This window comes from Falco naumanni, chromosome 8 (assembly GCF_017639655.2).
Source record: "Falco naumanni isolate bFalNau1 chromosome 8, bFalNau1.pat, whole genome shotgun sequence".
Lineage (NCBI taxonomy): Eukaryota > Metazoa > Chordata > Aves > Falconiformes > Falconidae > Falco > Falco naumanni.
The window spans coordinates 47,781,368-47,799,066 of record NC_054061.1 but is presented as its reverse complement, the minus strand read 5'-3'; the positions used below and the strand labels follow the sequence as shown (position 1 = coordinate 47,799,066).

General features: G+C 36.2%; 1 protein-coding gene across 1 annotated transcript in view; it reads left to right on the top strand.

The window, feature by feature from the left end:
• The window catches only part of TTN (titin), a 238,111-nt gene that overhangs the window by 131,439 nt on the left and 88,973 nt on the right, over positions 1-17,699 (top strand). Inside the window, exons 114-135 of the mRNA XM_040603460.1 lie at positions 2,504-2,608; positions 3,120-3,197; positions 3,578-3,631; positions 3,849-3,932; positions 7,904-7,954; positions 8,035-8,430; positions 8,636-8,911; positions 9,146-9,421; positions 9,575-9,714; positions 10,145-10,271; positions 10,355-10,618; positions 10,723-10,989; positions 11,127-11,390; positions 11,922-12,061; positions 12,191-12,317; positions 12,437-12,703; positions 12,802-13,068; positions 13,532-13,798; positions 13,920-14,059; positions 15,030-15,156; positions 15,896-16,038; positions 17,078-17,201. Of these exons, the coding sequence (XP_040459394.1) occupies positions 2,504-2,608; positions 3,120-3,197; positions 3,578-3,631; positions 3,849-3,932; positions 7,904-7,954; positions 8,035-8,430; positions 8,636-8,911; positions 9,146-9,421; positions 9,575-9,714; positions 10,145-10,271; positions 10,355-10,618; positions 10,723-10,989; positions 11,127-11,390; positions 11,922-12,061; positions 12,191-12,317; positions 12,437-12,703; positions 12,802-13,068; positions 13,532-13,798; positions 13,920-14,059; positions 15,030-15,156; positions 15,896-16,038; positions 17,078-17,201 (3,984 nt within the window). The remainder of the gene's footprint in view (positions 1-2,503; positions 2,609-3,119; positions 3,198-3,577; positions 3,632-3,848; positions 3,933-7,903; positions 7,955-8,034; positions 8,431-8,635; positions 8,912-9,145; positions 9,422-9,574; positions 9,715-10,144; positions 10,272-10,354; positions 10,619-10,722; positions 10,990-11,126; positions 11,391-11,921; positions 12,062-12,190; positions 12,318-12,436; positions 12,704-12,801; positions 13,069-13,531; positions 13,799-13,919; positions 14,060-15,029; positions 15,157-15,895; positions 16,039-17,077; positions 17,202-17,699) is intronic.

Genomic DNA, 17,699 nt, shown 5'->3' with positions numbered 1-17,699 from the left:
TCTATCCTTAACATAATTCTTCTATCTTTAAAATGTTCTTACAAATGAAAAGAATCCCCAGCAATAATTTGCTGGTGTTAATATATGAACATGGGTTTCAGAACAACTGTGCTTCCGACAGATCATCTGACTTCTTCTAAATGGTTAATCAGCCAGAATCCTAACTTTGTAGCTCTTGTCTTTCCGTTATGTCAATAGTATTAAGCAGTTTTTTGGAAAGTTCTTTTCTTTTTTGGATCTAATGACTTGTTTTAAAATTCAAATAATTTTCTTTAAAGCTCCTGAATCAAGGAAGAAAGTTGTGACTGCAAAACCTGGTGAGCCTCCAAAATTGGAACCTCCACCTGCTAAAGGTACCTAGCTAATATAAGAATCTTACTTAAATTAAGCCTGTCATGAGCCCAAAGTTGTAGTTCTCAGTATCTTCTTTAATTTGCTCAGCAATATCGATTTGTTAAATTATGTTCAACAGTGAACACCAGTCTTGGATATATATGTTCATGTTATATTTTCACCCATCTTAATCTCCCATCATGCGATTCATGAGATTCAAGAGACAGAATCCCAGAAGAGTGAGAGTTTTTATGAGTTTTGTCACTGTGTAGATGCTCGCTTTGGTTCTCTGCTTAGGGAGAAATAAAAATAATATACTGTTTAAATATGTACAGCATTGTTCAAACATACTTAGTTTATTATTTGTCTGAAATATAACTTATTTTTGTGAGAGGACACTTTCCAGAGATGGAGATAAATAGTGAATTGAGCAAGCCACTTTACAAGTACTCCCTTATATTTTTCATATGTACTGGAGCTTAAGGCAAGCTAAGCAACTAAGCAGCAAACATCTCTTCTTAATGTTGTTCCAAGTTTAGAAATTAAACTAGATGGATCCTTAAGAATATCACCAAGTTCAGATGAATAGATATGTAACATAAGCCTGTAATGAAAGAGGAAAAGGAGATAAAAATGTTGCTATGATAACTCTCCTTGAATACTTAACCTTTATAGTTTTGTCAAACCATATTTCTCTTTTGTGGATTTGTGTGAAAATTTTCTCTTATGCATAAGTCTAGAAGACAGCTGTACACAAATAATACAGAAAAGATATTAGAACTATTGACTCCAATCTCAACAGTTTTACCGTTGCTTTTAATGTTCAGTAGTGCACCAGCATTTGATTTATGTGTTTGGAATGGTTAGTTGTTGGTTAGCTCTTACTACTGTTATGAAACCATAATGAAATCTGGAATAATATTCTTTTAAGTGCCTGGACTTGTAAAGAAACCTCGCAGAGTAATTCCTGAAGTTACTCCTCCACCAAAAGAAGAAGTTGTTTTGAAAAGAGGTATAGTAACTTGGCTCAGTTTTAAAAAGCCCTACATATCAACATTGTTCAGTATATTCCCCTAAGTAACATTATTTTATGTGTATGGTATGGAAAGTCACACAAAGAAAGTACTACCTAATGTCTGTGTTTTGGGGAAAGTGTTTATAGTTGCGGGGATGAAGTGGAGGTACCCTGAAAATCTGTCAAATCCAAAGTATCTGTGATGAAAACACAGCAGAACACTGAAAATCTGGTTTCCCATAACTTTACTGTTTTCATAATCTCTGCAAAGTCTATACTAAAGTTAACAGTTTTCCACTGTCTTCAGCTTCTGAAGCCCTGAATATTTTCCAGTGACAGTGTAAGTGTTATTAAAGTCACATATGTAGCATCTGTATTCTCTTTCATAGTTTTCTTAGAAGTACTATACAGATCACAGAACCCTGTGGTACTATTGGACATCAATCCTCTCTCCTTCAAAGTCTGAAGCCTTCTGAATCACTTTATGCTCAATTATTGCTTAGAAAAAGGAAGCACTAATTCCAATTCTCTTTGAAATACTACAGCAGGATGACTCATGGCCATGTACCTTGAAGATTTCAGATAACATAATAAAATAGGGATATTCAGTTTTTCAGATGACAGTTTCATTAGATACCCACGATGGATATCTGACAGGACAAAAATAAATAAAATAAGTAAAATGAAAAACAGACATTATATAAATTTGAACTCTCCAAATATAACACTTGATTCAGTCTTGTTCTCTCACTGCAGTCAATAGGAGTTTAATCTATAATCCTGCATTTTTTCCCTGAAAAATCATCTGTAACTGCAGGTATTAATGCATAATTATGTATAGTAAGTCATGATTAAAATATGATAAGAAATACAAGAAATGTTATTCTGTCATAGACAGTTAACATTGACATCTTTCCTTTCAGATGGACTGCTCTTAATAAAACCAGCTTTTTGTTCTAGATGACTTTGAATTTTAAAAATCTTTCAGAATAGTATCTTGAATACTTACACAAAATCTTCCATTTATATCAAACGCTGTATTTTCCATACCTGTTCTCCATGATTGTTGATATATTGTTAATCTTTTGTCTTGCTCACCATTCTATTCTTCTGGTTATCTGTGCTTTAAAAACTTAAATTCCTTTTCTTTTGAAGTTCTTAAAAAGAAATCAGAAGAGGAAGAACCTAAACCAGAAAAAGAACCCAAACCAGAAGTTAAACCAGTACCTACGCCAGTAGAAAAAATTAAGAAACCTGAAGGTATTAGATTACATTCAAACCTATCCAGTAAAGCATAATTTAAAAAAAATCCCACTTAGGTAGTATTCTCTGAAATTCAGGAATTAAACAGATTTTAAAAGATGGTTTGCATAAAACTAATTGTGTAAACTAAAGCTTTGCTGAAAACACAGCCAAATTTGACATCCATATTTGGGTCTGAATTCTGAATTTTAGGTTTGTTTCTCAATCTTCACTGTGTATAGAAGAGAACTTTGCAAATATTTTATAGTGCTGATAAAAATATAACTACCGTGAAATAGTTGATCCAACCATTCTTTGATTTAAGTTTGCAAATATTTGTCCTTTTGTCCATTTAGTGTTTCTAATTTATTAAAATTTCACTCTTAAAAATACATATTCCTAAACCTTATGAACATCTGAAACAGTTTATGTCTAAAAAGAATGAGAACTTTTAAATACTTTGGAGATAATTGTATTTGGGGATTTAAGGTGTTCCAATATATCTTATAAAATAAAAATAATATTTTAGTCCCAGAAGTTCCTAAGAAGAAAACGGAGATACCTGTCATAAAGAAAGAGGAGAAACATGTACCTGAACCACCAAAAGGTACAGACGTGTGGTGTTCTTTTGCCTTATTGCAGCAACTAAATGATATTCATGCCTGAATGTCGTGCTATATTAATCTAATGCATTACTATTATCCAGTCTGTCTGTGACTATTCTGTCATGATTGACCACTTTGAATTCTTCTGGATTTCTTGTTGTCTTTAATTCTTCAGTGCTTGAAAAATTCATCTTTTTTCCATTGTATCTTGCTTTACAAGAGTTTATCTCAAGTTAATTTCTTGCTTTCTGGCTATATAGAATACAAAACAATAAATTCTGTCTTTGATTAACTCTGTATTGTTGCTTCTAACTTCAGTGTTCAGTGGGGTTACAAAATACGTACATTAACCTATTTGTAATTCTTGTGTTTGAAATGACAGAACCTAAGCAAGCAGCTCTCCCACTTCCTGGGTCTGAACCTAAACCTGTAGTAGGTAAGAATTCTTTAGCCATGAATACCAGTGCAGTCTTTCTTGTGCGTCTAGTATTTTCCATTCAGAGACTTCTGGCTAAAAGGACATTAAACAAATGTATTTAGTATTACTAAGACTAGAACTTTCATACAACCTACAGAACATATTAAAAAACATACTTAAAACAAAAACATGAGAACTCTTTTTTTTTTTCTTCTTTTTTTTTTTTTTTCTACAGCTCTAAAATCTCCCAAAACAGCACCAGAACCAGAACCAGCTGTTACTACCCCAGTGACAGTCCCAGTGGTTGGAAAGAAAGCAGGTATTTATGTTTACTCTATACTATTTATAGACTTTTTCCTCTCAGAAATACCTAAATACCTTCAGGATAAAGAGAATGAAGAGCTGTACAATCATTCATTACAGAAAGATTTGAGGTTCTGTTCAAGGATCTTGTTATTCTAGGTACTGTCACCTAATCTAAAAGACCAATGTCTCTGATATACCATAGAGATTAATCTCTGCTCTCTTTTCTGGATGGTGATGTGTGTGCCTTTAATTATTGTCCAGCTGTGAAATTTGTGTATGCTGTTGATTCCTTGATGTTGTTTATATCCTGATGTATGTCTTGTGAACTGCATCTTGTATTTTCTGTATAGCAAAAGACAGATTACACGTGTTTTTAAACAATTCTTGTGTCATTTGGTTTTCTGCTTTTAATTTGTTATTGAAGTCCTGAGGAAAAGTGACAGTGGTGTTGAAGAATCAGGGTATTACTACTTCATTTGCTATGCTTAGGACCCTGGATCATACACTGCTGTGAAAAAAGAACTGTGAGGAGTCCAGTTCCTCAGAAGCACTCTGAGCCTGAAGGCCATGGGTAGAGCTGACGTACATGCTTCCTGCCCATCATTCGAAGGGCCTCATGTTACAGCAGAGCTTAGATCTTGGGCACTGGAGAAGCCTAATCATGAATGTCTCTGGGCCATTGATTTGGCGATGTGGCCAGGCCTGCAGTGGCAGAACTAACCCATTTTGTATAGGTTGCTAGGTAGACCTTAGAAAGTTGTCATTTACTGTTACTTTTAACCTGGATTGAATTAAAATTGGCAAACTAGTGAGACAATGCTCTGTACTGTAACAGTGGTTTACTTAAATGTGTTCTGTATTGTTTGTCTGTGCCATTCTTATCTTTCTTTTGTGATTGTGCTCTAAGTTTTCTGTTGTGTGGAGAAAAGTGTTCTATGTTCATTTTATTTCAGGTATAGCTGGAAATTTTGTCTTAAAAACTATTGTTCCTGATGCTTGTTCTTATGGATTTTAACTCTCTAAATTACCTGTGAAACCTTTGTAGCTGCAGAAAAGCCTGATGCATCATCTGTACTAAAGCATAGAGATAAAATTCCTCCAGTGGAAGAAGAAAATCCTGAGTTAATTGTATTAAAGAAGACTTTTACCAAGAAACACTTGCATCTGAAAGAGAGAATAAGTCCTAAGGAGACAGCTCTGGACATTCATGCAGTAGAGCCACTTGAATTTAAAATCTCACTGGAAACAGGTGGTGAAATACTGAAGCCAGAGGGAGATGAGCAGGAGAAAGTGGCTTTTAAATATTTTATGCTGGCTCCTGAAGAAGAGGAGTCTGAAATAACACCTATAGTTTCAAGAAAGACTACCCTTACAGGTGAGAAAATAGAAGTTGCAATAGATCACATTACTTACGCAAAAGATGAACAACCTGATAAGGAATTGAAATTGGTTTCTGTAGCATCTGAACACATGGAAAGAGATTCTGGAGAAGAAAAGGGGGATGAAATTAAATTGGTTGTTCACAAGGAAGGTGATGTAGAGAGTGTCTTTGACAAGCTTCACAAACGAAAGATTCATGTGCATGAAAAAGAAGAGGAAGCTGAGTCAATTTATGTACCTAAACATATACCCAGAGAGTCATACGAGCCCAGGGACCAGAAAAGATTTCTAGGAAAAGAGAAAAAATCAAAAATTAGTTTGCAACCTAAAGAACTTCCCAATAAGGATAAAACTTCATTTGTAAAGGATATCACAGAGGCAGGAATAGATGAAACTCCTCTTCTTAGAAGTGAAGAACAGAGAGGAGGTTTTACTCTAGAGAAATCTGAAGTTCCTCTTGAAGAGTCCATGAAGCAGCATGGTATACAAAATAAAACCCCGTGGATGAAGAAATCTGGTACCACAGTAGATGAAATTCCTATAGAGAATATTCTTAATAAAGATACAAAGAAAATGGAAATTATTCTAGGTGATGAGAAAGATGAGAATCTGGACTTTACATCAGCAGAACTACATTCCTTAGACCTGTCTGAGGAGACTGAACCAGCTTTGAGAAAAGATATTGACCTAGAACACCCCACTGAAGATAAGGGTGTTCCCAGAGAAAAAGCTTACATAGCCTTTAAACCATCTGTTCTTCAGCCAGAAGTAGTGGGGAAAAAAGCAAGAGAAAAATATTCTGCAGAGGAAGGAGAACTTCATTATGAGGAGGATTCAGGACAATTTTTGACTGACAAAGCTCTCCTAAGTGATAAAAAAACAGCCAAAAAGATTATACCAGAGAAGGAAGAGAAAACTACCTTCAGCACCCACTTGAAAAAAGGCATATTTAGACAGTCAGATGCCCCAGAAAAGCTGCCTGTGGAAAAAGAAGAATTTGATACAGTGATTACAGGAGAAGGAATGGAAGGTGAAGCTTCCATAGGAGAACATGAAAAGGGAGTCAAAGATGAAATAGTTGAAGGATCTAAGACAATAAAGAAAGTTCCTATTCGGCCATCAGGGAGTCATAGTAAAAACCAATTTCAAGAAATTCATACCATTCAGGATGAACACAAAGAAACTCCAGCTCTCAAAAGCAGTGAAGATAAAACTGAAGAAAAGAAATCTTCTTTGACTGTGGAAGAAGTGAACCTTTCAGGAAAAGAACTTCCAGTTCCAGAAAGTACATCAGATGAAAAAATGGCAACTAAACATGGCATTGGAAAAAGCACATCTGTTACTATGAAAAAAGAGAAGGGAAAGCTTTCAGAAAAAACAATATCAAGCAAAGGAATCCCTGCAAATGGAGAAGTTACCTACTCCTCAAGCATAGGTAAGATGATAACTCCCAAGAAAGCAGAAGGAGAGAAAGAATACCGGAAATCTGAACCTGCTCATGTGATTGAGCAGGCCAGCAGACCTTTGAGTGAGAACAGGAATTTGGATGCACCTGGAGAATCACGTGAAGTTCTGGATGTTCCTGCAAAGTCTCATGCAAAGCGAGGTGAGGAAGACTGCTGCCAAATTCTTCCACAAAGTGCTTGTACTATTTGCCTCAGGAGAATAGCACTTGCCATTGTGATGTTTGTTTTTGTTCTTTAATACCATTCATGTTTCCATCTAGTCTGTCAGCTGGACGTATTGGCATTCAGCCATTCTTGACATGTTTGTCTTACCTGTCTGTACATACATCTGTATGATCAATGTTCATTGTCTTAGTCTTACATTTTTATAAGTTTGCCTAAATCATGTTGTGTGCCATGACTTTCTCAAAAAAACTCACTTTTTTTTCTAGTATTCATTTTTCCATCCACTGCAATAAAATCTGTCTGGCATTTTATTCATGTCTTCCCCCATTAAAAGTATCCTTTATATTTCCTTTCACAAAATGACAAGAAGCAGCGTAGCATGGGAAATATTTTTAAAAGTCTGAGATCATTCATCACAAGTTGGGCAAGTAACAGAACATACCTCACTTGTGAGAGTATCATGTTGTCCTGAAAAATATACATAATTTATAAAACTTCTATTTTTGTTGTCTTCATTAGTAAAAGTGTATACTTTTCCTAAAAAAAAAAAAAAAAAAACCAACCAAAAAACCAAACAACCCTCCCCCTCCCCCCTAATTTGTAATAGGCATTTAAGAGCTATTTTGGTTGACAGATGGGTATTGATCAAGAGCCTAACTGTAAGTCAAGTGTCAGGGAATGGCACAATTTTACAAAGTAAAAGGCAGGACAATAAATTGAGGAATGAGGAGCTCCTAAGCTGCCTTTCAGTCCCCGCTGCTGAATATGTGTCTTCCCCATGCTTAAAGAAAATGAACTTACCATTGAGATATAGACAGTGTAAGTTGTATAAATATATACATAAGTTAATACCTTCTTACCCTTGTATGTGTGTATAACTACAAGAAGAGAAGGTCTGATCTGTAAAAGAAATGTTTGTCTTGATTTTAGTATATTTATCTACATTCCTAATAATGTTGCTGTTCTACTTCAGAGGCCAAGCCACCAAAAGAAGAAACTCCGAAGGGTATCAGTCCAGTCAAAGGTAGGATACTACAAGACAGTATCTACAAGCAAAAGCAATAAATCAGAATTAGTTTATTAATTTCTAAATCTGAATTACAGCCAAGAAGACACCTTCACCAGCAGATGCAGAAAGAAGGAAACTCAGGCCAGGCAGTGGTGGTGAAAAACCTCCTGAAGAGCCTCCATTCACTTACCAACTCAAGGCTGTACCACTGAAGTTTGTCAAGGAGATGAAAGATATAGTGCTAACAGAAGCTGAATCTGTTGGGTCTTCTGCAATCTTTGAAGTCCTTATTTCACCATCCACTGCAATTACCAGCTGGATGAAGGATGGAAGTAACATCCGAGAGAGCCCAAAACACAAGTTTATTGCTGACGGCAAAGATAGGAAGCTGCATATTATTGATGTCCAGCTGGCAGATGCTGGTGAATATACCTGTGTATTACGACTGGGGAACAAAGAGAAGACCTCTACAGCCAAACTCATTGTTGAAGGTATTTCCTGTTTCAAATTTATCAATAATGTAAAGGCTAGCTACTCCTCAAGCTAGAAGTACTGGTACTTTATGAATTTACATTTGTTGCTAGGTGCATCCTTTTGTTACCATCAATCGCTACGCAGATTGATGTAATATGTAAGGCATTTCTGCATTACACCTTCTGTATATAAATGAGACAAATCAAAATGTTTTTCCCACAGCACTCCCAGTGCGGTTTGTGAAAACTCTTGAAGAAGAAGTCACTGTGGTTAAAGGCCAGCCACTGTACTTGACGTGTGAGCTTAATAAAGAAAGAAACGTGGTTTGGAGGAAGGATGGGAAGATCATCAAAGACAAGCCTGGGAAATTTGCTCTGGGCATTATTGGTTTGTCGCATTCCCTCACTATCACTGATTCAGATGATGCTGATGCTGGCACTTACACTGTTACCGTGGAAGACTCTGAGCTGTCGTGCTCATCTTGTGTTAAGGTAGTAGGTAAGTAATCAAAATAATGTTCTCCTTTTTCTGCAAGACATTCGGGCTGTTTTAAAATCAGGAAAGCTTTTTTTTCATAGTATTACAATATAAATGGACAGATAACTTTTTTTACAGCTATGAAAATCTTGTTGTAATACAAAATCTGTTAGTTCTGTTTCTTCTATTTATCACCCATCTATTTGTAGTAGAAGACTCCTAAGCTGTGTTTTTATGTAACTTCTTGTCATGCAGAAGTGATAAGAGACTGGTTAGTAAAACCCATAAGAGACCAGCATGTGAAACCAAAAGGAACAGCTACTTTCACCTGTGACATTGTCAAAGATACACCAAACATTAAATGGTTTAAAGGAGATGAGGAAATCCCTGCTGAACCGACGGACAAGACAGAAATCTTGAAAGAAGGAAATAAAATTTTCCTGAAAATCAAGAATGCTGGCCCTGCTGATATTGGGGAATATGCAGTGGAAGTTGAAGGTCGCAGATACCCAGCTAAACTGACGCTTGGTGGTAAGAAAGCTTTTATTTGTATTATATTTAATCAACTCATAGGCCAATATTCAAAAACGTCTAAAAATAGAAACAGAAAAAGGTAACCCAAATTAATATAAAGCTCTATCAAAACTTGTCCTAACCATATATGTGTTCATTTGTCCCTTTTAGAACGTGAGGTTGAGCTTTTGAAGCCATTAGAGGATGTTACAGTTTATGAGAAAGAAACAGCAAACTTTGATACAGAAATATCTGAGGATGATATTCCTGGTGAATGGAAGCTGAAAGGAGAAATCCTGAGACCCTCACCTGTAAGCATCCTTGAATTTTACAACATAATTTATTTAAATTTAACACTGTGAACAGGTTCCCTTGAGTCTTTATGGTAAGATCTTTGCAGGTCTGTCATTACTAGTCACTCTAGAACTTAGAAAGGCTACACATTATGGTAATTAAAAAATGCTGGGATTACAGTACTTATTCAGACAATAATAATAATTCAGACAATAATCCTACATACATTGTTAGTAATGATGTTGATATTGAAAATAAATGTTGAATGCTGAAGAAATGTACTCCATTTCTTTATTGTTGAGTAAGTGTTAACTTTCCTTGAAAACAATTCCAGTCTTTCTAGCTGACTCTTTAATGTGTATAAAAAAAATTATAGAATCCCTTTATTAAAAATACCTTGCAGTAAGGCACTGACATTGTATTTACCAAAGTCTGTCATCTCTCCAGACATGTGAAATCAAAGCTGAAGGAGGAAAACGCTTCCTAACCTTGCACAAAGTCAAATTAGAGCAAGCTGGTGAAGTCCTTTACCAGGCACTTAATGCACTTACTACAGCTATCCTGACTGTGAAAGGTATGATGCACAATGGTGTATATCAACTTAAGCAAGGTACACATGGGGCACATTACAAATTGTGCGTTCTGTTTTGCTTCCAGAAATTGAACTGGACTTCGCTGTGCCCCTGAAAGACGTTACTGTCCCTGAGAGGCGCCAAGCAAGGTTTGAATGTGTCCTTACCAGGGAAGCCAATGTTATATGGTCTAAGGGCACTGATATACTCAAGATTGGAGAAAAATTTGACATCATTGCTGATGGAAAGAAGCATATTCTTGTAATCAATGATTGTCAGTTTGATGATGAGGGAGAATACACTGCTGAAGTTGATGGCAAGAAGAGCACAGCAAGACTGTTTGTGGAAGGCAAGTACTTTCTTATGAATGAAACAATAAAAAGTGGATAAAGAATATATCTTTTATAACCACATTACCCCTTTTCTGATAGTATTTATGTGTCTACATTACAGGTGTGAGGCTGAAGTTCATCTCACCTCTACAGGATCAAACAGTAAAAGAAGGGGAAACAGCTCACTTCCAATTTGAGCTTTCTCATGAAGATATGCCAGTGAAATGGTACAAAAATGACAAGAGACTCCACACAAGCAGAACAGTTTTTATGACTTCAGAAGGCAAAGTTCATAAACTAGAAATGAGAGAAGTAACACTTGATGATATCTCTGAAATAAAGGCAGTGGTCAAGGACTTGAACACACAAGCAAACCTCAAAGTCTTAGGTAATTACATAAGTAATTTAAAATATGCCATATAATACGTATAAACAATTTTTATAAGTACAAAGTGACAAAATATTGATGTTTTAGTAAATTTATATTACTAATTTACCATTTCATCTCCACTATGCCTTTTGTAGAGGCCGATCCATATTTCACTGTGAAATTACAAGACTACAGTGCTGTGGAGAAAGATGATATTACTCTGGAGTGTGAACTTAGCAAAGATGTGCCAGTAAAATGGTACAAAGATGGTGAAGAACTTGTAGCTTCCAACAGAATTTCCATAAAAACGGATGGCTTGCGCCGTATCCTGAAGATCAAGAAGGCTGCAGAGAATGATAAGGGTGTTTATGAGTGTGACTGTGGAACTGACAAGACAAGTGCTAATGTCGGTGTTGAGCGTAAGTTATCATGCCTTGGCTAAGGAAAAGTACTTTAAACATTTGTAAGACAGTGTAGACAGACACTCTCTAGGGTACAACACCAAACATGGTACCTTTAGAAAACATGCTTTTATAATAAATAGCTGAAATATCTGGATTTGGATTGTCAAGAGTTCTTATGAGAGACAATGTATCTTAAGATATTTAAGTGGCTTTTGTAAAGACAATGGTGATCAATTATTCTCATATTCATTTACAGTCAGGAAAAAAGCAGTTAATTCAATTCACTGTAGCAAATATCTGGATTAATTATAAGGAAAAGCATTCTTACTAAAAATAACCAAACTTTCATACATATTATAGAAGTAGGTTGTAGGCTGCCCAAACTTGCAGCTTTTTAGAAAAAATAAGATAAAAATTAATCAGTGATTGTATTTGAATGCCCTAAAGAAGGGATAGGGAGATAGTTGAGATCCTTTCTAGCATTACATTTCTATGGTATAGAATGAGTGAATAACAGATGTGAACTTTTGGGTTTTTTTATTTTAGCTCGCTTAATTAAAGTGGAGCGCCCACTGTATGGAGTGGAAGTATTTGTTGGTGAAACAGCACGTTTTGAAATTGAAATTTCCGAGCCTGATGTCCATCCTATATGGAAGCTAAAGGGAGAAACTCTAACACCTTCACCCGTAAGGATGCTTCTTTAATTTTAGACTATACTTTCACTGGAAAAAAACCATATATAGTAATAATGTCTTCTGAGTAATTTCTCAGAACATTCATAGTTGGGGTGGGGCTGTGTGTTTCTTTATTACCAGGACTGTGAAATCATTGAAGATGGGAAGAAGCATACTCTTGTCCTTCATAACTGCAAACTTGATATGACTGGAGAAGTATCTTTCCAAGCTGCTAATGCTAAAAGTGCTGCAAACCTGAAAGTGAAAGGTACAGTCTTCAGTTTGCCAACATTTCCACATACATCTCAGAGCATTAGAACAAATCTAGCAGCAGAAAGGTCTATATGAACCTATCACTGAGCTGAAAGTGCTCTTCTTTGATTTCAGAATTGCCTCTCATCTTTATCACTCCACTAAGCGATGTAAAGGTGTTCGAGAAGGATGAAGCTAAGTTTGAATGTGAGGTGTCCAGAGAACCCAAGACTTTCCGCTGGTTGAAAGGAACACAAGAGATCACTCCTGATGAAAGATTGGAAATTATTTCAGATGGAACAAAGCATGCTCTGACTATTAAATCTGTTGCCTTTGAGGATGAAGCTAAATACATGTTTGAAGCTGAGGATAAGAGAACAAGTGCCAAGCTAATTATTGAAGGTTTGTCTGACTTTGCCTTTCTAGGAAAGATTTGCACCATAGTTCTTGAATAGTTTTTATCGATAACATTATTGTAATGAAATGTTACGTTGTTATAGGTATCCGCCTGAAATTCATTACTCCTCTCAAGGATGTAACAAAAAAGGAGCAAGAAACTGCAGTGTTCACTGTGGAACTCTCCCATGAAAATATCCCTGTTGTCTGGTTCAGGAATGACCAGCGATTACATACCAGCAAAGTTGTTTCAATGACAGATGATGGCAAATTCCATACACTCACAATCAAAGATCTTACTATTGATGATACTTCTCAGATTAGAGTGGAAGCTATGGGCATATCCTCAGAAGCTAAACTCACTGTTCTTGGTAAGAATACCCCAAAGAATTTACATAATGTGTATTGTCAAAAGAGTCTTATTAAGGAAGAACGGTGATCAGAAAGTTTTGGGGTTGATTTTGGTTTGCTTTGGTGGTTCGGTGCTTTTCGGGATTTGTTGGGTTTTTTTTTGGTTTGGCCTAAATCTACATTGTGGTTTTTGTCAGTTTTACACTTCGTCATCTTTGGGTCTCCATTTACCCACTCACAAAGGATAATTAACTTTCAAACTTCATGCAACTGCTGCAGAATTAACTATTAGATACTTAAATGGTGCTCTGAAACTCTTAGAGCACCAAAATTATGTTGGCAGTAATATTAGTAATATGCTGAATTGTTTCTTAGATACTTGTTTTCTCATTTTGCAACAGAACTGTGTAATAAGGACTACATTTAATCATTCTTGAAAGACTGAAACTTCAGACTGAAATATATCTTGACTTTTGCTTGCAGAGGGAGACCCTTACTTCACTGGGAAGCTCCAGGATTACACTGCTGTAGAGAAAGATGAAGTAATCTTACAGTGTGAAATCAGCAAACCAGATGCACCAGTGAAATGGATGAAGGATGGCAAACCAATTACTCCATCAAAGAATGTTGTTATTAAGGCTGATGGTAGAAAGAGAATCCTTATCCTCAAGAAAGCTTTGAAGAAAGACATTGGACAGTACACCTGTGACTGTGGTACTGATCAAACCTCTGCTAAACTCAATATTGAAGGTACGGTTATTTTACTGGGCTGCTCTGTAGTAGAGATCTTTTGAGGTCTGAGGTCTGTTAAGAGACTGAGGGAATCAATTGCGCTTTTTTTTTTTTTTTTTTTTTTTTTTTTTCCCTCTAGACCGGGATATTGAGATCGTACGTCCACTATACAGTGTGGAGGTGACTGAGACAGAGACTGCCCGTTTTGATATCGAAATCTCTGAGGAAGGCATCCATGGCAACTGGAAGCTAAAAGGAGAACCCCTGACTGAATCAGCTGTAAGCAAATATTTCAGGATGTTTATTATGTGTGTCTCAACAATTTGCAGGGAGGTAGGGTGTGAGGGAAAAGAATGTGGCTACAGAAACTAAGTGACAACTCCTTTTGGTTTCAGTAAGGGTAACTTTAATAAAAATACTGGGGTTTTTCATTAATAACTTTTTAAATGTAGTATAAAGAATTCAAAATTTTATATAACATAGATAAACAATAAATTATTTTACATAAATAAGTACATTCTGTATTTCTAGTCCCTAACAATCATGTATTCAAAGTGCAAATACCTTGTGGAATTCACTTAAGTGTAATGGCATTTAAAAATATGAACTTTGGATATTCTGCGTTTACCTTTAGGTTTTGAGTTATGTTTGGTTTAAATAGATGTAGATCACATTTTCAAACTCTTTTCCACAACTATGACAGCTTAAATTGGTTTAAAATGGTATAAGACTTAATCAAATATTCTTAATTCCTTACTGGAGGTATCTGGAAAATTAAAAAGCAATACAGTCATGACTGGCAATAATTTTGCAACTCTTTGATGCAACAGTATCAATGTGAATAATACACAAAGATCAGAAGTTCCATGAAAATCAGTGTCTGGATTAAAAAAAAAGACCCTTCTCAAGGAAATGACACAGCACAAGCTTAGTAATTTCTAGGTCCCTTAGGTCTCTGACTGGGCTACACATAGGTGTGTTGGCTAGTCAGTCAGCACATGCCATTCGCCAACATGAATGTGTTGCCTCTTGCCCTGTCGTTCTAAGAGGAAGCAGACTGTATTATGCAGAGGCTTTAAAAGAAAAGGCCTATGAATTAAAGTTCATAAGTTACATTGCAAGTGGCACTGGGCCTAAGAGTTGTGAATAGAAGAGAAGGCAATAGATGCACGGTATGAGAAGTGGAGGCTTTTGCAGTGAGGAGCACAAAAAAGATACTGAAAATGTTCTTTCATTTCTCCTTTTACAGGAATGTGAAATCAAGGAGGAAGGCAAAAAGCACTTCCTTACACTGTACAATGTACGCTTAGATCAAGCTGGTGGAGTAGATTTCCAGGCAGCAAATGCCAAATCCGGTGCCCACCTTCGAGTGAAACGTAGGTGTCTTTCAAACTGAAATTAATTAATTACTCATTGCCTCTTTTGAACGGGTGAAGAATTCTCTATACTGTATTGAACCCACAGCAATTCTTTCCAGAAGAGCAACTCAAGAATTAATTAGTCAAGCCATTTTAACTTTTTAGTTAAAGAATGTCCTATATTGTTTTTTTGATCTTGTATAGAGTTTATTCATATAAGAGAAGCAAAAATAAGGAGACGGCCTTGAAGGCTGTTTCATGTTCTTGGCATCATATGTTGTTATGAAATCAAAGTATTACAAGCAAAGGCTTTGCTGCATTAAAGTATCATGTTAACCTGAGAGGATGGGATCACAGTGACATCTGGGGATAGGGTTAAGAGCTTGATAGACAGGGACAGACCACACGGTTGAAGACCACTTGTTTCCCACTCCAATCCTAGCCCTCGCTATTTTGGAAAACACATGCCTTATCTAGCAAGAGGCATGCCAGGCTTGGCAGGGAGACAGATGTACAACAACTTTCCTGCTGACCTTGTTCAATTTAAAGAAACACACTATGCAAATAGGAAATTTTAGGTGACCAGCCCTCCCCCTAAAAACCCAGGGTGGCCTCTTCTATTTAGGGAATGTAAAGAGCAGCATTGCGATGTCTGTCTCTCTTGAAGGAAGCCACCATGGAGATTAGTGCATAAAGGCAGCAGCTCTCTCTTGGGTAGAAGTGACTAATCTGAAAATTATGTCTTCTTCTTACCAAGCTCGAGTAATTGGCTTGCTGAGACCTCTGAAAGATGTAACAGTGACAGCTGGGGAATCAGCAACCTTTGATTGTGAACTATCTTATGAGGGAATCCCAGTCGAGTGGTTCCTGCAAGGAAAAAAACTGGAGCCCAGTGATAAGGTAAAGAAATTAAACTTTATTTTGCCTCATGTTTCCTCTTCCTTCCTCTCTTCAACTCCCGTTTTCCTTCTTTATTTCTCATTTACACTCTGCCAAGAGAATTACTAAAGCACAGTAATGTGGTAGTGCTGCTGTGCCACGTAGCAAATCCTCATTAAATCAAATATATTGTTTTTTCCCCCAGAAATTCCTGTATTCTGGAATACTGCAAGTGTTTATTGTACTAAGAAAAACTAAGTTTCCAAAATCATTACACAGGGAGTTTGTGCCTGGTTCTGTTGGAGACTCAGCCACAGGGCTTCTGAATTATTTTTTGCTCAGGTTAATTGTAATTACAGTGAGAGGGTTTTGAGGTGTGCTATCAGGAAATGCTTTTTTTTTTCCCCTCTGAATGCTGAGTTGCAGTCCAATTCTGCATATAAGGGGATTAAGAGGATTCAAATTCCATTTCAGGCATTTGTTCTGGCTCTCCAGATAACTTTCTGGGCAGATTTGCTTGTCAGGCACTTCTCACTCGCTATTTTTAACCCTTCATCAAGTGCTGGCTCTTAACTGAGATCTGAGCAGCCTGGAATGCAGTCAGTTTAATATTTAAAGTTAATGGTAGGGGAAATTCATAAAAAGCTTTAAATAAACACATTAAGAAACATAAAATATAAATTGATATCACTGGGTTTAAGACTTCTTTTTTATGTACTAGGCCTAAGGGAAATAATGCAAATGAAAATAATAGGAAACCTCAGACAGAAAAACTTGCAAGGAATTACAAGGTCATAAATACCTTTAGAACATGGGGAAATTTAAAATTACAATTTTATGTAAGCAAAAGTACAACACAGAAATAATTCTCAAAATCCTCAAAGCATTTGTGTCTTGAGCTATATCTAGTATACTCAAAAGAAAGTTATCAAAATTTTATATACAATTAAACAACAAAACTCCACAGATAACCATAAATAGCAATGCTATTTCATTAAATATTTCTTAAATATTTATTGTAGATACTTTAAAAAGTTGGGTTTTTTATGTACTTTATAAGGTTGTGACACGTGCTGAAGGCAGAGTTCACACACTTACTCTTCGAGACGTCAAGTTAACAGATGCAGGAGAAGTATCACTGACAGCAAAAGATTTCAGAACTCAAGCAAATCTTTTTGTGAAAGGTAAGTCAGTTATTTTAATTATACCATAGTCAGTGTTAATGGTCCATTTACGATTCATGCTGGAATATAAACCATATATGAAATTAGTGGGATCATACATACAATATTGGACTGGTAGATAACCTTCCCGATTAAAAAAGCTACTTAAAATCTTTATGCTTCACAGAAGAGCTGATGAAAGGAGACATACTGGAAATGTGTGAGATGTGGGAAACAAATCAGTTCATTGGGATTTCCAGGGCTTTATTGCAGACTTGAACACTCAATTGCCCTCAAGATGACCCACCAGTACTGGCCTTTATGGCTCCCAATGGCTTTTTCCGTTCTTTTTAGTATCCAAAATTCTGTGAGAGCACAATTACACCATCAGTCAAGCAACGTAACACTGACTGTATACCTAGCAGTGCATGCAGGTATACATACAAGCTGTGTATGGCTAAGTCAAAAAAACTGCACACACTTTAACTAATTCAATAATTCAGGGAGAAATCAAAAAGT